Source organism: Octopus sinensis, linkage group LG1 (genome assembly GCF_006345805.1).
Source record: "Octopus sinensis linkage group LG1, ASM634580v1, whole genome shotgun sequence".
In the NCBI taxonomy this organism is placed as follows: Eukaryota; Metazoa; Mollusca; class Cephalopoda; order Octopoda; family Octopodidae; genus Octopus; species Octopus sinensis.
This window is the reverse complement of record NC_042997.1, coordinates 115,812,036-115,833,105: the sequence shown is the minus strand read 5'-3', so window position 1 is coordinate 115,833,105 and position 21,070 is coordinate 115,812,036. Positions and strand designations below refer to the sequence as shown.

At 39.8% G+C, this 21,070-nt stretch overlaps 2 protein-coding genes and 4 non-coding genes across 6 annotated transcripts; 2 read left to right on the top strand and 4 right to left on the bottom strand.

Annotated features, from left to right (window-relative positions):
• Positions 1 to 97: 97 nt before the first annotated feature.
• LOC115221134 (general transcription factor II-I repeat domain-containing protein 2B-like) lies at positions 98 to 403 on the bottom strand. The gene has a single exon (XM_029791338.1). It carries the CDS (start codon positions 401 to 403, stop codon positions 98 to 100), a length of 306 nt encoding a protein of 101 aa, XP_029647198.1.
• A 7-nt stretch (positions 404 to 410) lies between these two features.
• Positions 411 to 1,136, bottom strand: LOC115221030 (general transcription factor II-I repeat domain-containing protein 2A-like). Its single transcript, XM_029791276.1, has one exon. It carries the CDS (start codon positions 1,134 to 1,136, stop codon positions 411 to 413), a length of 726 nt encoding a protein of 241 aa, XP_029647136.1.
• A 7,381-nt stretch (positions 1,137 to 8,517) lies between these two features.
• On the top strand, positions 8,518 to 8,589 carry Trnap-agg. Its single transcript has one exon. It is a non-coding gene; the product is annotated as a tRNA-Pro (tRNA).
• Positions 8,590 to 12,928: 4,339 nt separating this feature from the next.
• Positions 12,929 to 13,000, bottom strand: Trnap-agg. Its single transcript has one exon. It is a non-coding gene; the product is annotated as a tRNA-Pro (tRNA).
• A 4,352-nt stretch (positions 13,001 to 17,352) lies between these two features.
• Positions 17,353 to 17,424, bottom strand: Trnap-agg. Its single transcript has one exon. It is a non-coding gene; the product is annotated as a tRNA-Pro (tRNA).
• Positions 17,425 to 18,337: 913 nt separating this feature from the next.
• On the top strand, positions 18,338 to 18,409 carry Trnap-ugg. The gene has a single exon. It is a non-coding gene; the product is annotated as a tRNA-Pro (tRNA).
• Positions 18,410 to 21,070: the final 2,661 nt, after the last annotated feature.

Sequence of the window (21,070 nt, the reverse complement as noted above, 5' to 3'; positions counted from 1 at the left end):
CAAGATAAAAAAAAAAAACATTTGTTCAAATAAATGGCTTGTATTTCAATAATAAAACAATTTTATTTTAGCTGTATACCCGTAAAGAACGAAAATATCAGTGAGAAACTTGAAATTGTTTCGAGTCATCAAGAAGCTTTTCAATGTCTGCCGGAATATTTGTTAAGGCCAGTCGGAGTTCATCACTCAAAGAATTTCTTTTGTTCGATTCTACCAATTGCATGCGACTGAAGAGGTATTCACATATCCATGTCGAACCGAACAAAACGAGAAAGGGCTTTGTGTAGCAAGTAATATTTGGATATTGAGTGTGAGGCAGACCGTATTTGTAGAAGTCCATCAGATTCCTGTTTAAAAACTGACTCTTGACATCAAAGTCACTTTGTAATTCATTCAATTCCATTTGAAGCTCAACGGGGATCAGCAGGATCCACGTCAAAAGGCATTGAAAAAATTTTCAGCTGGTCTTCACAAGCACGGAAATCCTTAAATCTCCTGGCAAATTCTTCCTGCATCCGTTTTAACTCGCTCACAAAGAATTCCCGATTTATGACTGAAATGTGCGGCTGTTCCTGAAGGCAAGGGAAGTGAGCATAATTGCTGTCAGCAATTTGAGTAATCCACAAATCCAGTTTCTTTTGGAAAGCTGTCATCTCCCCAAACAAATTATGGATGAGTTTTTCTTTTCCTTGTAACCGCACATTCAACTCATTCAGCTTGTGTGTAATGTCCACCAGAAAGGAAAAATCATTCATCCATTTGTCGTCATCAAAACTAATGCATGAATTTCCTTTTGCTTCAAGAAATGCTGCCACATGTTCTCGAATATCGTAAAAGCGTTTCAAAGTACGTCCACAGCTGAGCCACCTGATCTCGGTAAAGTAAGGAATGCCAGAAAATTCGGCGTTTATCTCATCGAGAAAATTTCGAAACTGTCGATGATTTAACGCACGACTCCGAATGAAGTTGACAGCTTTCACGACATTATCCATGACGTGATCAAACTTAATGATTTTGGAGCAAAGTGATTCCTGATGTATAATGCAATGGTACCACAATATTTGGTCTTTACTCACATTCAGGGATTCCAGTTTTCTTTGTATGAAACCACGCAAGCCTTGTTCCTTGCCGATCATGGCCGGCGCACCATCGGTAGCAATTCCCACCAGGCGATCGTAAGCCAGTCCCGCCTTTTCGAGTGCAATATCAATTTCTTTGAAAACAGCAGCACCTGTGCAAATTTTCTTTCATGGGGCATAGAGCAAGTAATTCTTCAGTGATATTAAAACTTGAATCAACACCTTTCACGAAAATCGCCAGTTGTGGTGTATCAGTCATGTCAGTAGATTCGTCGATGGCATTGCTGTAAGTTTCGAAGTTTTTACAAAGTTCGTTCAACTGCATTTTCGTATTTTCGGCCAGTTCTTCAATCCTTCGGGTTATTATATTATGCGTCACGCTAACACATTTTATAGCTTTCTCTTTCTCTGGGCACAGAATTTCAATCGCCGAGGTGATACATTCTTTGATAAAGTCTCCTTCCGAAAAAGGTTTCATGTTGCGTGCAATCTTTTCAGCAATGACGAAACTTACTTTGGTGTATTTTTTCGATCCATCATCTATTTCCCGAAAAATATTCTGTTGCGAGACTAAATTCCTTTGAAGTAAAAGTACTTTTTCCTTGCGATGATCTTCTTCATAACGATTATGGGTCGAAGCGTGCTTTAATGTGTAATGCCGTTTCACATTTTCAACTTTTGGAACTGCGACTGTTTCACCACAGGTCAGCGACATTTTGCATTTGATTCCACGAAGAAATATAAATTTGTCCATGCCTCGTTAAACCTGCGATTCTCCTTGTCTACTTTTCTGATTTTTCTAGTCGACGCCATGGATGAAGAAAATTTTAAAGTTATTGTGAAAAAGAAACTACGGTAATTTGCTCATCGGTATAAGAAGGCTTCCGTATCAAAAGTTGTGCCTGGGTAAATTTGAAATTAAATTACCTCAAATGCCAGTTTTATAGAATTATTCATTCATGAAGCACAAAATCTAATGAAATTTTTAGACGGTGATTTTCCCCCATTGATTGAGCGATGTCGTGATTGGCTGCTGGCTCGAGCCAGCTTGACTTTACAGCTTTCAGCCACCGAAAATCGGTATTTATCCACAACACGGTCAGCAGCTGACTCGGCATGCTTAAAACTATCTCTGTCGCAGATAAATCACGTCTCATAATGACGTATAGAGAAGACCTGCGTGTAGCACACTTCCTCGACATAAAGAGGATACTTTAATGTGATTTTTTGTGATCTACGAATATATTTTTTGTAATTTGTTTTGCAGATACCCATAAATTGAAGACCGACTAGCGGGCCGGATTTTAAGGCTTCGTGAGCCGGATCCAGTCCGCCGGCCGGACGTTGGGCAGCACTGGTCAAGACCTACCAAAAACTGAGCGAGTATAAAGATCTTGAAATAGAAATTGGCAAAGTGTGGAGCCTCAGGACTAAAACAATACCTGTTGTCATAGGTGCCCTAGGAATGATAGCAAAATGGGCTGATTGCTATCTAGCTCAGATACCAGGAGATCCCAAAATGGCAGAAATTCAAAAGATAGTGCTCATGGGAACTGCCCATATCCTACGTAAAATACTGCCTATGTAATCTCAAATTTTAAAGTAAACTCATAATGTCTTAAACATTCTCTAGAACAATACTATGTACAAAACCAAATATATGACACCGTAAGCATAACACCAACATGAACTTCTAACTTGTTATCTCTTGAGGTCTCTGGGTGAGACTTGGAGTCAACTTGTGCAAACACAAAGCAAAAGTCAAACATATAATAATAATAATAATAATAATAATAATAATAATAATAATAATAATAATAATAATAATAATAATAATAATAATAATATCTATCAAGATAGATAGATAGATAGATAGATAGATAGATAGACAGATAGATAGATAGATAGATAGATAGATAGATAGATAGATAGATAGATAGATAGATAGATAGATAGATAGATAGATAGATAGATAGATTGATAAATATAGTGGAGATATAAAATGTGATTGTATGATGTTCATATTTCCTGAATGATTTCAATGGAATAAAATGGCCTACGAAATAGAATTGAAACCGAGTCCGATATTTAGAAATTTCGGGAACATTGGTCTACCGTTTGAATAAACTAAACCAGAAGTACATTACAGAAGAACGTCCAGTGCAGACGATGGCATGTAGCAAAACTAAACTGACATGTCTTATCGTCGGTCCTCAGTGAAAATGCAGACGACTTTTTATCGTCTGCTCACTGACAAGGATCGTGTGAATAAGAGAGAACAAGCTCTTAATTCATTGTTGCAACCTACTTGACATATCTTCATTATCAGCTCTAGTTTTCTTTATTTCAATTTTTAAATAATGGGTTCCAGGTTAAAGTTATGTTAGTATGCGCGTGAGTACGCGCGCGGACTCATATATATATATATATATATATACATACAAACACAAACACATACACACACACACACACGAACATATGTACACTGTGCACATATACATATATATATAAATATATGTCTATACATGTGTTGCATATTAGGGTGTATACACACACATATATATATGTGTGCATACATATACACACATACAGACATGTATATACATGCGCAGGCGTGGCTGTGAGGTAAGAAGCTTGCTTCCCAACCACATGGTTCCGGGTTCAATCCCACTGCGTGTCTTCGGCTATAACTTCGGGCCGACTAAAGCCTTGTGGCTGGATTTGGTTGACAGAAACTGAAAAGAAGCCCGTCGTCTATCTATCTATCTATCTATCTGTCTGTCTGTCTGTCTGTCTGTATATGTGTTTGTCCTCCCACAATCACTTGACAAACCGATGTTGATGTGTTTACGCCCCCATAAATTAGCGTTTCGACAAAAGATTCCAATAGAATAAGCACTAGGCTTACAAAAATAGGTCCTGGGGTCAATTTGTTCGACTAAAGGCGGTGCTCCAGCATAGCCGCAGTCAAATGACTGAAACAAGTAAAAGAATAAAAGAATATATAAATATATATATTAAATATATTCACATATGCATAAAAATAAGGCGACAAACTGGCAGAATCGTTAGCACGTTCTGAGTTCAAATTCTGCCGGAGTCGACTTTGTCTTTCACTCTTTCGGGGTCGGTAAAATAAGTGCCAGTTATGCACTAAAGCCGATGTAATCGACTAGTCCCCTCCCTCAAAATGTCAGGCCCTGTGCCTATAATACAAAAGAATATTATATAGGAGTGGCTTGCTTACCAACCACGTGATTACGGGTTCAGTACTTGGGCAAGTGTTTTCTATTATAGCTTCGGGGCGACTAAAGCCTTGTGAGTGGATTTAGTAGTGGGAAACTGAAAGAAACCGTCGTGTATATATATACATATATATATATATATATATATATATAATATATATATATATATATATATATATATAATATATATATATATATATATATATATATATATGTGTGTGTGTGTGTATGTGTGTGTATGTGTTTGCGTGTGTGTCTGTGCTTGTCCCTCCCCATCGCTTGACAACCGATGCTGGTGTGTTTACGTTCCCGTAACTTAGCGGTTCGGCAAAAGAGTCAGATAGAATAAGTACCAGGCTTACAAAAAATAAGTCATGGAGTCCATTTGCTCGACTAAAGGTAATGCTCCAGCATGGCCGCAGTCAAATGACTGAAACAATAAAAGAATGAAAGACTATGTCTACATACACAGAAATATGTATACGTACATTCAAATTTAAAGACGCAAAGACACACACTAAGCCATGCTATCTCGATTTTTATTACGAATAAGGACCGCGAAAACGTGACCCATCGATCCTTTCCGAACAGGGTCCGGCTACATGTATCCGAACACACAAATACGCACATGCGCGAATGCATATCCCTCCGCCTGCCCCTCCGTCCGTCTATCCACATACAAGTTACGGAGACGTAAACACCAGCATCGGTTGTCAAGTGATGTGGGGGGGGGCAGACATACACACGTACACACACAGGCACACGCTTACGCACACGCACACACACACATATATATATATATGCATATATACGACAGGCTTCTTTCAGTTTCCGTCTACCAAATCCACTCACAAGGCTTTGGTCTGCCCGAGGCTATAGAAGACACTTGCCCAAGGTTCCACGCAGTGGGACTGAACCCAGAACCATATTGTTGGGAATCAAGCTTCTAACCACAGAACCGCGCCTGTGCTTATAGATAGATAATAGATAGATAGATAGATAGATAGATAGATAGATAGATAGATAGATAGATAGATAGATAGACAGATAGATTGGTAGATAGATAGATAGATAGATAGATAGATAGATAGATAGGTAGATAGGTAGATAGATAGGTAGATAGATAGATAGATAGATAGGTTGATAGATGGATAGATAGGTAGATAGATATGTTTCTTTATTAGCCACACAGGGCTGCACACAGATAGAACAAATTACAAGGTAGAGCTTTTCTTTTGAAGGTATTAAAAAAAAAAAAAAAAAAAAAAGGAAGGGGGAGGTTCGATCAAAAGGGATCGTAAAAGGAGAGAAAGAGGACAAAAATAAGGGGGGTTAAAAAAAAAAAAAAAGTGGGGGGGGAGAGGAAAAAAAATGATCAATAGGGATCGTTATCACAGAAATGTCAATATGAAGTGTAAAGGGGAGGACAGGTGAGGTTACCCGTGGAAAGAAAAGCTGCGGAAAAGACCACGGTAACCTCGGTCAATGAAGTCACATTTTATATTTCTTTTTTTTTTTTTTTTTTTTGCAAATAAGCAACTCTCTGTTTTCGATTTCTGGGTTCATAGGACTATGCTCAAGGTGGCTTCGTCATTCATACGTGCCATTCTTGCTACATTCACCCATCTTTTTTAAAACATTCGCTAGACAAAACTTGCCTCTCTACTCTCACTTTCCTTTTCAAGTGGTACTTGAAGAAGTTGATGAGAGATTGACCAGAGAGGAAAGTGTTTGTCTCCAATCCTTTCAGACGCGTCCACCAGATACATTCTTTCGCCATAGCCACAAGGATGATGAAAATAGCTCTTCTTCCCGTTTGAAGGAAGGAGGCGTGACAATATTGACGATAGACTCAGCTGATAAACCGACTCGTCCCACACGTGACAGCAGTTGTTCGACATAAGCCCACAGGTCGGAAATTGTTGGACACTGAACGAGTGCGTGCAGAACGGTTTCGTCGCTCTGACCGCATCTCGGGCAGGTCGGCCCCGTGTTTCTCGAGCCGTGTCTGTAGAGCTTATCCCGAACGGGTAGCGCTTCTCGGTAGCACTGCCAGGCCAGGGATCTCTGGAAGTTGTCCATGGGCCCTGGCCCGAAAGTCGTCCCGAACAGGCGGGTCAGGTACTCCTCGTCGACGTCCAGGTTCGCCCCGAGCTCGTCGTCGTACCTCCCCTCCACTAAACCCCTATAGAATGCTTTGGTTGTGTTGAAGTCACTTAAGGTCGACCCAGGGCGGCAGAGTTGCTTGAGAGCAACGCGACACTCGCGGTGCCATTCGCCCTTCCTCGGCCTCTTTTTGATCCACGACTGCAGTTCGGTCATGGAGACGAGCTGCGGGAAAGCGTGCCTCACAAACGGCGACCACACCTGTTCACCGTCGTCTACATAGAGCCAGAGATGTCGCAGTCTCAGCGCGTGTCTGCGCATCATCAACCACGGCATGCCCAGCCCTCCTTTTAACGGGTGTTGACAGCAAATGGATCGCCTGACCATCGGGACGCATCCTTTCCAAAAGAAGCGAAAGAGGATGCGTTGTAGTTTGGTGATGGTAGGGTCGGGACAAGGTACGACGTCAGGGCGTAGAGATGACGGACGCGATGTACGTGTTCGCCACCTCCGCTCGACCTTTTAGGGACAGTTTCCTCTCGGCCCATTGCCGGGCGAGAGAGTGACCACCCTACTCGTTATCTCGTTCCAGTTCTTCTCCACTTGGAGGTCCGGACCAAACCAGACCCCGAGCAACTCAACCGGGCCGTCGGTCCAGCGTCCCACGACGGAGGCGCTGGTGGACGGCATGGGCTTGCTTCTCCAGGTGCCTAGTCGCAAGCCCACTGACTTTTCCCGGTTGATTTTCGCTCCTGTCACCGCTTCGTAGTTTTTCAGTGTCTCGCCGACCAGCTCGATGTGCTCGTGGCTAAGACACTATGACGGTGACGTCGTCCGCGTATGCAGATACGCTCGTCCCGCATCCCAATTCTCGCGGTATGCCCCTTAGAGTCGCCAGCTTCCGCAGTAGTGGCTCAAGAGTCAATACGTATAGAAGCGCCGAGAGGGGGGCATCCCTGACGGACCGAACGTGCAATGTCGAAAGGTCTCGATAGATGTCCATTTACGCGAATTACCGAACGGATGCCTCTGTACAAGGCAGCTATCCAGCCGCGGAAGACGGGACCGAAACCAGCCGCTCTCAGGACTGCCTCCAAGTATCGATGGTCTACCCTATCAAAGGCTTTTGATTGATCCAAGTTGATCAGGGCCCCACCCATGCCAGGTTCGTTAACTACCCTGTCTATGATGTAGCGCATCAGATGGAGGTTGTCATGGATGGTCCGGCCTGGCACGGCGCATGTTTGCGCCTTGTCGACCAGTTTCTCATAGATACGTAGATAGGTAGATAGATAGATATAGATAGATAGATAGATAGATAGATAGATAGATAGATAGATAGATAGATAGGTAGATAGGTAGATAGATAGGTAGATAGATAGATAGATAGATAGATAGGTTGATAGATGGATAGATAGGTAGATAGATACGTAGATAGGTAGATAGATAGATAGATAGATAGATAGATAGATAGATAGATAGATAGATAGATAGATATACAAGTTGTCACAATTAAAGTTTTACAATGTATGTGACCACTACTTGTGTGTGTGTGCGTGTGTGTGTGTGTGTGTGTGTGTGTGTGTGCGTGCGTGTTTCAAGAAATACTTCATATATAACAGGATAAGAATATCAATTCCTAATGAGATTGTCTGAATGGAATGTCCTGGTCGGAAACTGTGCGGAAGCTCATTGAACATGTAGACCACCACTGGTTGCTTCATATCCTCCATTCACATATATGTGCCTATGTGTCCGTGCTTAAAAACTACTTCCACACCATTTGAAATATAATATTATATTCTACCTGATTATGCACAAAATCGGTCCTTGCAGATAAACCCTAATAAGGGCCTATATGATGTGATGTGCCCTTTTATTCTTAAGGGCGTAGGAAGTGATTTATGAGCCCGATCACAAAAGACATCCGGTAGCGAGGATCCAGTTCGGGCGTTTATAATATATATACGAACGCATATTTGAAAAAAAAAATGTGTAAAGAGACAAAAATATCCCAATAATACAAATATAGACTATGTCAGATTTAATGGTATTTCAGAATAATTTCAAGCTGGCTGGACGTAAGTGGCTCGTTGGTCTAGAGGTATGATTCTCGCTTAGGGTGCGAGAGGCCCCGGGTTCAATTCCCGGACGAGCCCATTGACTTTTTTTTTCGTTTGGATCATAATTTTGATATATGTCAATAATATTCTTGTCTGTTCTAGGCATAAGGCCTGAAATATTTGGGGAGAGGGCCAGTCGATTAGATCAATCTCAGTACGCAACTGGTACTTAATTTATCGACCCTGAAAGGATGAAAGGCAACGTCAACCTGACTGAATTTGAATTCAGAACGTAAAGAGAGACGAAATACCTATTTCTTTTATTACCCACAAGGGGCTAAACACAGAGAGGACAAACAAGGACAGACAAACGGATTAAGTCGATTATATCGACCTCAGTGTGTAACTGGTACTTATTTAATCGACCCCTAAAGGATGAAAGGCAAAGTCGACCTCGGCGGAATTTGAACTCAGAACGTAGCGGCAGACAAAATAGCGATAAGCATTTCGCTCGGCGTGGTAACGTTTCTGCCAGCTCGCCACCTTTATGCGTCAAATGTATCCTTTTCTTACTCTAGGCATAAGGCCCGAAATTTTTGGGTAGATGGGGCAGTTGATTAGATCAACCCCAGTACGCAACTGGTACTAAATTCCGAAATGATGAAAGGCAGAGTCGACCTGACTGAATTTGAACTCAGAACGTAAAGGCAGACGAAATACCTATTTCTTTACTACCCACAAGGGGCTAAACACAGAGAGGACAAACAAAGACAGACAAACGGATTAAGTCGATTATATCGACCACAGTGCGTAACTGGTATATATTTTAATCGACCCCGAAAGGATGAAAGGCAAAGTCGACCTCGGCGGAATTTGAACTCAGAACGTAACGGCAGACGAAATACCGCTAAGCATTTCGTCCGGCGTGCTAACATTTCTGCCAGCTCGCCGCCTTTATATGTCAAATATATTGAAGAAAAAACTGGTGGGCTTGATGTTAATATTTCGTTGAAACTAAGGAGGCGAACTGGCAGAATCGTTAGCCCATCGGACGAAAAGCTGCTAAACATTTAGCCCACCTTTAAATTCTGAGTCCAAATTCTGCCGGGGTCGACTTTACCTTTAATCCTTTCGGGGTCGATAAAATAAGTACCAGTTGAGCACTGGGAGTTGATGTAACCGACTCAACCCTCCCGAAATTGCAGGCCTTTTGCCAAATTTGAAACCAATATCTTGTTTAAACCATTTCAGGTCAACGCCTGTAGGAAAGATATGAACTTGGAAATATTCCAAAGGGAAGATGTTCAGTGGAGAAAGGATTGGAATTAACGGTTAATGTGGGGCTAGTGGGGCGGTTGGACAACCCAATGGTGATGAGAAGTGGAGAGAGTAGTAGTGGATTAAGTGCGAAGTACGATACCAACCAGCGCCGATGAACAGACGCCATTATAGTTGTGAGGTAAATGACAGAAAGAAGAGACGGCATAATCGTGGGCCAGAGCGGGTAGCAGATCCATAGGTGATTGACTAGCGAGTAACCCTCCTCTAGATGCGATCCCGAATGTCTGTGTGTGGCAGAATCGGTAGAGCATCGGGCAACATTCCTCGCGACATTTTGTGCACAGCTCTTTCTCGCTTTGGGTACAAATGTCGTCGAAGTCGACTTTGTCTTTTAACCTCACCAATGTCTGAGATCAATTCCTGTCAAGGTCAGCTTTGTCTTCCCCCTTTCGGTATTTTAAGTACCAATTACCAATATAGTATTGAGGTTGGCTCTCTCCTTTTCTGACCTCCCCCTCTCTATATATAGAAAGAGAGACAGAAAGAGATAATATAGTGTATATGTGTGTGTTTGTGTGGCTGTGTGGTATAAGCTTGCTTGCCAACCACATGGTTCCGGGTTCAGTCCCACCGTGTGGCACCTTGGGCAAGTGTCTTCTACTATAACTTCGGACCGACCAAAGCCTTGTGAGTGGATTTGGTAGACAGAAACTGAAAGAAGCCCGTGGTGCCCCAGCATGGCCACAGCTCATGAGCTAAAACTAGATTAAAATGAAATATATATATATATATATATATATATACAAATTGAGACAGGGGTTGTAAATGCAACACTCCATGGGATAACATATATCCATTATACTGCTAGTGAAGTACCCAACAGAGTTAATACATAAATGTTAATGATTGCGATGCAATCAATTCATTTACTGTATTATATGGGCAAAGGTAAAATGATTTACCACAAATTACTAATACAAGATAAGAAAATGGAGAAATACATCTAAATCAAATATCAATTACCAGATAATACTCAATCACATACTTTATTAAACCACCGCATAAGAGACTACAGGGTTAGATATAAAAGCAGAACAAATCAGTAATGTACACTTTTTTATGTACATTCATTTATGTACACTGATTTATTCTGCTTTTATATCTAACCCTACAGTCTCTTAGGTGGTGGTTTAATAAAGTATGTGATTGGGTATTATCTGGTAATTGATATTTGATTTAGATGTATTTCTCCATTTTCTTATCTTGTATATATATATATATATATATATAAATATATATAATATATATATATATAATATATATATATATATATATATATATATATGTGTGTGTGTGTGTGTGTGTGTGTGTGTGTGTGTGTGTGTGTGTGTGTATGCATGTATGTATGCATGTATGTATGTATGTATGTATGTATATGTATATATGTATGTATGTATCTACGTATGTATATATTTTGGTGTCTGTATTTGTCCCCCACCATCGCTGACAATCGATGTTGGTGTGTTTACGTCCCCCGTAACCTAGCGGTTCAGCTTAAGTGACTAATAGAAAAGTACTAGGCTTACAAAGAATAATACCTTGAGGTTGATTTGTTCGACTAAAGGCGGTGCTCCAGGATGGCCGCAGTCAAATAACTGAAACAAGTAAAAGAATAAAAGAAAATATATATCATCATCATCATCATTATATCGTTTAACGTCCGTTTTCCATGCTGGCGTGGGTTGGACGGTTCGACTAGGATCTGGGAAGCCAAGAGGCTTGCACAAGGCCACCGATCGGATCTGGCAGTGTTTCTACAGCTGGATGCCTTTCTAACGCCAACCACTCCCCGAGTGTGGTGAGTGCTTTTTACGTGCGACCATGTACAGAGGCCAGAGGAACTGGCATCGACCACGATCGGATGGTGCTTTTTATGTGCCAACGGTATGGAAGCCAGTCAAGGCAGCACTGGTATCAGCCACGTTCGGATGGTAACTTTTTACGTGCTACTGGTACGGGGCTCACAACTGCAATTTCCATTTGATTTGATTTTGATATGCTGATGTTCATGTACTTGACTCAATAGGTCTCCTCAAGCACGGCATGTTGCCCTACGATCCAAGGTACTTTTGAGTGGGCTGGTTATGTGACACTGGTGTAGGTTACGGCTGTAGACTCACTTTATTTGCCGGGTCTTCTCAGTCACAGCATACCTCCAGAGGTCTCGGTCTTTTGTCATTGCCTCTGTGAGGCCCAACGTTCGAAGGTCATGCTTCACCACATCATCCCATATCTTCCTTGGTTTCCCTCTACCCCTGACTCCTTCCACTGTTAGGGAGTGACACTTTGTCACACAGCTCTCCTCGTCCATCTGCAGTACATGACCATAATACCACCAAACGTCTCTCTTACACGCCACATGTCTAACATTTCTCTCAGGGCGCTTACACTCTGTCGTGTGTTGCACACTAACATTACACATTTGCTCTCTCTCTCCTCTCTCTCTCTTACTCTCTCCCTCCCCCCTCTCTCTATATATATACATATGTGTGTGTATATACATATATAATATATATATATATATATATATATATATATATACGAGCAAAACGCCTCTCGTTCAATGAACGGTACTGAGTGTCAAACATTTAACCAATTTTCTCAAAACAACTTGTCCGACTTCCCATAGGCCGCCCCTTTCAGAAACACTGATTTACCTGAATTTGAGACAGCAGCAAAAGAAGAAATAAGATAGACTTTTTTTTCTATTCCACAGAAAAACGATTTCCCACGGCTTTATCGATCGCATTCTCACCTGGAATCGATTTTTGTAATTTTTTCAAGACTTATCACACCCCTGATACCGGCCGGTATCTACATATCAAATCTGGCGACCACTATTGTATCTTTCTCAAGAAACATGAAGAAGCTTCCGACTTCGGTATGAAGATCTAGGATCAGCAAACCCTGTGGGTTTGGAACATGAACAGGAGAGAGAGAGAGAGAGCGAGAGAGAGAGAGAGAGAAGAGAGAGAGAGAGAAGAGAGAGAGAGAGAGAGAGGAAGAGATAGGGGACGCGAAATCTGGGAAAATAACGTTTCTTTAGTGTAATTTACATGTATGCAAATTATCAAAAAATTAAAAAAAAATGCGTGGGCTCGCCCGGGAATTGAACCCGGGACCTCTCGCACCCTAAGCGAGAATCATACCTCTAGACCAACGAGCCGCTCACATAAGTATTAATCAAAATAATTATCATGTACGAGTATGAATTTAATGTTGTCTATATTTCTATTATTTGATATTTTTGTCTCTCTTCACATTTATTTCTTAAAAATATGCATTTATATATTTTATAAGTTTTAAATTTATACATGCATATATAACTTATATTTTTGTAATATTTACAGTTGCAGATATTTTATACATATACGCATTGATATATGTACAGACACACGCATAAGACACAGACACGCGCGCGTGCGCGAACACACACACACACACACACACACACACACACACACACATATATATATATATATACGTACATACATACTCACGTATTCATATTTTATATGTATGACGCGGTTGTATGTGGGAGTTGTCAAAGTATTTAGTTATATATACACATATTGACATTGAAAGGAAAAGAGGAAGTGTGAAATACCGTGAGGGGAGAGAAAGAGAGAGAGATGAGAGAGAGAGAGAGAGAGAGAGAGAGAGAGAGCCAGAAGAGGAGGAGAGGAGGCAGGGAGGCGAGATGGCGAGGAAGGGAAAGATGGCGTTTAATGAAACTATCAAAGTCAGCATTTTTACAGACGAAGAATACTGTGTTGCAACGTGGCAGTGTTTTGAAGAAATAAGTGTCAAACTTTGGTAAGCATCACTACAAGATGTGGTGGTGGTAGTGGTGGTGGTGGTGTGTGTGAGTTGCTCAATGGAAGTCTTTTTTTTCTTTATTTTTAATCATAGAAGAAAATTGTTTAAAATTATATTAATTTGCAATCCATTATTCTGCAATGATAATATTAATAATAATAATAATGACATATTAAAATATTGTAAAAAATGAGTGTTGACAAACTTTCTCTTCTTTATGACAAACTTTTTTTCTTTATATATCTATATTAATCTGAAACTTTTAACAAGAAGTGGCTCGTTGGTCTAGGGGTATGATTCTGCGTTGGGTGCGAGAGGTTCCCGGGTTCAAATCCCGGACGAGCCTAACATCGTTTTATATTTTGTAACTTAAATTTTTTGTATGTATTTTGAAGTAAATAGATTATGCCAGACTATGCTACCCCATGATGGAATTTTAAAAGGCATTTCATCTATTTTTCATGTGTTTCGCATCACTAATTCAATTTCGGTCCCACTGCAATTTGGAAGTAAAAAAACTACGAGGTACTGACTCGAATATGCTTTTAACTGTTGTGTAATTAAACAATTTCTTCGTAATTGTTAATTAAGTATATACTTGATTCACGGTGTGTTAATCGTCAATATCTGTGAAGACTAGGAAACTTTTTGCAAAAATACACACACACACACTTATGCACCTATACATACATGCACACATACAAACAACTGCACATATAACTGTGCACATACACACACACACACACACACATACGTTTAATTCTGACAATTTCAAAATCTCTTCAAGTCAGTTACTTATAGTTTGTTTCCCCCTCCAAATTGCTGTAGAGTGGAACCTAAAGTGCCATAAAGATGACCCCCATCATGCAGATTAAGTGCCTTTAAAGAGACATCAATTGTTGCATTATTAGGCACGTCCCATTTATTTTAGAATACAAAAAAAAGTAATATAAAATATTCAACTTTACGAAAGGGCTCGACCGGGATTCGAACCCGGGACTCTGGGCACCCAAAGCGAGAATCATACCCCTAGACCAACGAGCCACGTCTAGTTACCAGATTTCACTTTAATATATATATATATATATATAATAATAGTTTGTCAAAACTAATTTTAAATTCGATATGTTATGATTATTAATGTTGTTTTATCGATTGCTTAAGCTGAAATGTTTTACTATAATTTAAAAAGTACAAGGAATTTCCAGTGAACCACGAAAAGAAAGGGGAAGTCAAGAAAATCTTAAGGAATTTAACTCTTTAGAAGGTGGTAAGGCCTAATGATATCCATCAAATGGCCCCTCAAGAAATGTCAGTCGTTACAACGCTGCCATTTATTGTATTGTTTAAGTTACTAAGGAAGGAAATCTCTCATTAAACAGGAAAATTGCAATTGTGAAAACGATGTATAAGGAAGTGGAGAGTAAAAAACAGGTAAAGTCTTGTATTTAGAAACAAAATATTGGCGTAGGTGTGGCTGTGTGGTAAGTAGCTTGCTTACCAACCACATAATTCCGGGTTCAGTCCCACTACATGGCACCTTGGGCAAGTGTCTTCTCTATAGCCTCGAGCCGACCAAAGCCTTGTGAGTGGATTTGGTAGACGGAAACTGAAAGAAGCCCGTCGTATATATATATATGACTGCGGCTATGCTGGAGCATCGCCTTTAGTCTGAAAAGCCTAGTACTTATTCTATCGTCTCTCTCTTGCCGAACGGCTATGTGACGGGGACGTAAACACACCAGCATCGGTTGTCAAGCGATGTGTGGGGACAAACACAGACACTCAAATATTACACCACACATATAATATATATATATATATTATATGTGTATGTATATGTTTGTGTGTCTGTGTGTGTCTCCCCAACACACATATATATATATATATATATGTGTGTGTGTGTGTGTGTGTGTGTGGTGTGGTGTGTGTGGTGTGTGTATGCATGTATGTATGCATGTATGTATGTATGTATGTATGTATATGTATATATGTATGTATGTATCTACGTATGTATATATTTTGGTGTCTGTATTTGTCCCCCACCATCGCTTGACAATCGATGTTGGTGTGTTTACGTCCCCCGTAACCTAGCGGTTCAGCTTAAGTGACTAATAGAATAAGTACTAGGCTTACAAAGAATAATACCTGAGGTTGATTTGTTCGACTAAAGGCGGTGCTCCAGGATGGCCGCAGTCAAATAACTGAAACAAGTAAAAGAATAAAAGAAAATATATATATCATCATCATCATCATTATCGTTTAACGTCCGTTTTCCATGCTGGCGTGGGTTGGACGGTTCGACTAGGATCTGGGAAGCCAAGAGGCTGCACAAGGCCCCGATCGGATCTGGCAGTGTTTCTACAGCTGGATGCCTTTCTAACGCCAACCACTCCGAGTGTGGTGAGTGCTTTTTACGTGCGACCTGTACAGAGGCCAGAGGAACTGGCATCGACCACGATCGGATGGTGCTTTTTATGTGCCAACGGTATGGAAGCCAGTCAAGGCAGCACTGGTATCAGCCACGTTCGGATGGTACTTTTTACGTGCTACTGGTACGGGGCTCACAACTGCAATTTCCATTTGATTTGATTTTGATATTGCTGATGTTCATGTACTTGACTCAATAGGTCTCCTCAAGCACGGCATGTTGCCCTACGATCCAAGGTACTTTTGAGTGGGCTGGTTATGTGACACTGGTGTAGGTTACGGCTGTAGACTCACTTTATTTGCCGGGTCTTCTCAGTCACAGCATACCTCCAGAGGTCTCGGTCTTTTGTCATTGCCTCTGTGAGGCCCAACGTTCGAAGGTCATGCTTCACCACATCATCCCATATCTTCCTTGGTTTCCCTCTACCCCGGACTCCTTCCACTGTTAGGGAGTGACACTTTGTCACACAGCTCTCCTCGTCCATCTGCAGTACATGACCATACCAACACAAACGTCTCTCTTACACGCCACATGTCTAACATTTCTCTCAGGGCGCTTACACTCTGTCGTGTGTGCACACTAACATTACACATTTGCTCTCTCTCTCCTCTCTCTCTCTTACTCTCTCCCTCCCCCCTCTCTCTATATATATACATATGTGTGTGTATATACATATATATATATATATATATATATATATATATATATACGAGCAAAACGCCTCTCGTTCAATGAACGGTACTGAGTTGTCAAACATTTAAACCAAATTTTCTCAAAACAACTTGTCCGACCTTCCCATAGGCCGCCCCTTTCAGAAACACTGATTTAACCTGAATTTGAGACAGCAGCAAAAGAAGAAATAAAGATAGACTTTTTTTTCTATTCCACAGAAAAACGATTTCCCACGGCTTTATCGATCGCATTCTCACCTGGAATCGATTTTTGTAATTTTTTCAAGACTTATACACGCCCTGATACCGGCGGTATCTACATATCAAATCTGGCGACCACTATTGTATCTTTCTCAAGAAAAACCATGAAGCTTCCGACTTCGGTATGAAGATCTAGGATCAGCAAACCCTGTGGGTTTGGAACATGAACAGGAGAGAGAGAGAGAGAGAGAGAGAGAGAGAGAGAGAAGAGAGAGAGAGAGAGAGAGAGAGAGAGAGAGAGAGGAAGAGATAGGGGACGCGAAATCTGGGAAAATAACGTTTCTTTAGTGTAATTTACATGTATGCAAATTATCAAAAAATTAAAAAAAAATGCGTGGGCTCGCCCGGGAATTGAACCCGGGACCTCTCGCACCCTAAGCGAGAATCATACCTCTAGACCAACGAGCCGCTCACATAAGTATTAATCAAAATAATTATCATGTACGATGAAATTTAATGTTGTCTATATTTCTATTATTTGAATATTTTTGTCTCTTCACATTTATTTCTTAAAAATATGCATTTATATATTTTATAAGTTTTAAATTTATACATGCATATATAACTTATATTTTTGTAATATTTACAGTTGCAGATATTTTATACATATACGCATTGATATATGTACAGACACACGCATAAGACACAGACACGCGCGCGTGCGCGAACACACACACACACACACACACACACACACATATATTATTATATATACGTACATACATACTCACGTATTCATATTTTATGTATGACGCGGTTGTATGTGGGAGTTGTCAAAGTATTTAGTTATATATACACATATTGACATTGAAAGGAAAAGAGGAAGTGTGAAATACCGTGAGGGGAGAGAAAGAGAGAGAGAGTGAGAGAGAGAGAGAGAGAGAGAGAGAGAGAGAGCCAGAAGAGGAGGAGAGGAGGGCAGGCGAGATGGCGAGGAAGGGAAAGATGGCGTTTAATGAAACTATCAAAGTCAGCATTTTTACAGACGAAGAATACTGTGTTGCAACGTGGCAGTGTTTTGAAGAAATAAGTGTCAAACTTTGGTAAGCATCACTACAAGATGTGGTGGTGGTAGTGGTGGTGGTGGTGTGTGTGAGTTGCTCAATGGAAGTCTTTTTTTTCTTTATTTTTAATCATAGAAGAAAATTGTTTAAAATTATATTAATTTGCAATCCATTATTCTGCAATGATAATATTAATAATAATAATAATGACATATTAAAATATTGTAAAAAATGAGTGTTGACAAACTTTCTCTTCTTTATGACAAACTTTTTTTCTTTATATATCTATATTAATCTGAAACTTGTTAACAAGAAGTGGCTCGTTGGTCTAGGGGTATGATTCTCGCTTTGGGTGCGAGAGGTCCCGGGTTCAAATCCCGGACGAGCCCTAACATCGTTTTATATTTTGTACTTAAATTTTTTTGTATGTATTTTGAAGTAAATAGATTATGCCAGACTATGCTACCCCATGATGGAATTTTAAAGGGCATTTCATCTATTTTTCATGTGTTTCGCATCACTAATTTCAATTTCGGTCCCACTGCAATTTGGAAGTAAAAAAACTACGAGGTACTGACTCGAATATGCTTTTAAACTGTTGTGTAATTAAACAATTTCTTCGTAATTGTTAATTAAGTATATACTTGATTCACGGTGTGTTAATCGTCAATATCTGTGAAGACTTAGGAAACTTTTTGCAAAAATACACACACACACACTTATGCACCTATACATACATGCACACATACAAACAACTGCACATATAACTGTGCACATACACACACACACACACACACATACGTTTAATTCTGACAATTTCAAAATCTCTTCAAGTCAGTTACTTATAGTTTGTTTCCCCCTCCAAATTGCTGTAGAGTGGAACCTAAAGTGCCATAAAGATGACCCCCATCATGCAGATTAAGTGCCTTTAAAGAGACATCAAATTGTTGCATTATTAGGCACGTCCCATTTATTTTAGAATACAAAAAAAAGTAATATAAAATATTCAACTTTACGAAAGGGCTCGACCGGGATTCGAACCCGGGACCTCTGGCACCCAAAGCGAGAATCATACCCCTAGACCAACGAGCCACGTCTAGTTACCAGATTTCACTTTAATATATATATATATATATATAATAATAGTTTGTCAAAACTAATTTTAAATTCGATATGTTATGATTATTAATGTTGTTTTATCGATTGCTTAAGCTGAAATGTTTTACTATAATTTAAAAAGTACAAGGAATTTCCAGTGAACCACGAAAAGAAAGGGGAAGTCAAGAAAATCTTAAGGAATTTAACTCTTTAGAAGGTGGTAAGGCCTAATGATATCCATCAAATGGCCCCTCAAGAAATGTCAGTCGTTACAACGCTGCCATTTATTGTATTGTTTAAGTTACTAAGGAAGGAAATCTCTCATTAAACAGGAAAATTGCAATTGTGAAAACGATGTATAAGGAAGTGGAGAGTAAAAAACAGGTAAAGTCTTGTATTTAGAAACAAAATATTGGCGTAGGTGTGGCTGTGTGGTAAGTAGCTTGCTTACCAACCACATAATTCCGGGTTCAGTCCCACTACATGGCACCTTGGGCAAGTGTCTTCTCCTATAGCCTCGAGCCGACCAAAGCCTTGTGAGTGGATTTGGTAGACGGAAACTGAAAGAAGCCCGTCGTATATATATATATATGACTGCGGCTATGCTGGAGCATCGCCTTTAGTCGTGAAAAGCCTAGTACTTATTCTATCGGTCTCTCTTGCCGAACGGCTATGTGACGGGGACGTAAACACACCAGCATCGGTTGTCAAGCGATGTTGGTGGGGACAAACACAGACACTCAAATATATACACACACATATAATATATATATATATATTATATGTGTATGTATATGTTTGTGTGTCTGTGTGTGTCTCCCCAACACACATATATATATATATATATGTGTGTGTGTGTGTGTGTATGTTTGTGTGTCTGTGTTTGTCCCCACATCATCGCATGACAACTGATGCTGGTGTGTTTTCGACCCGTCACTTAGCGGTTCGGCAAGAGATACAGATAGAATAAGTACTAGGCTTACAAAGAATAAATCCTGGAGTCGATTTGCTCGACTATATGGCGGTGCTACAGCATGGCCGCAGTCAAATGACTGAAACAAGTAAAAGAGTAAAGAATAAAGAGAGATTCAATAAGATATTTAATTTTTTTCAATTATCATGTTTATTAAGTTGTAAGAAATTAAAATTCGGAAACCATTGCGAAAGGAAAGGTGATTGGCTTTATTCTCTTTTATTCTTTTAGTCTTGTCAGCCATTGGACTGCGGACATGAAGGATTTTCAGTCGAACAAATCAACATCAGTGCTGTTTTTTTCTTTTTTAACCTGGTACTTATTCTATCGATTTTTTTTTTTGCTGAACCGCTGCGTTACGGGTATGTAAACACACCAACAAGAGTTGTGAAGTGGTGGTGGGGAAGACACAAAGACACAGAAACACAAAGACACAGAAACACAAAGACACACGTATATTCTTTTATTCTTTAACTTGCTTTAGTCGTTTGATTGTGGCCATGCTGGAGCACTGCCTTGAAGGTATTTAGTCGAACAAATCGACCCCAGGGACTATTTTTAAACAGTTCTATATTTAAAAGATGAAGAATTATGTACTTTATTTACATTATTTACATTTGACGGATATTTATCCTCATCTTGTTTGTTGTTAACACAACATTTCGGCTGATATACCCTCCAGCCTTCATCAGGTGTCTTGGGGAAATTTCGAACCTGGGTTCTCATCTCTAAGGTATTTTTCGATGTTATTATTATTATTATTATTATTATTATATTATTATTATTATTATTATTATTATTCAGGTCACTGCCTGGAATCGAACTCAGAATCTTGGGGTTAGTAGCCCGCGTCTTAATCACTCCGCCATATGCCCGTGTGAATAATGATAATAATAATAATAATAATAATATTAATAATAATAATAATAATAATAATAATAATAATAATAATAATAATAAAATAATAAAACATCAAAAA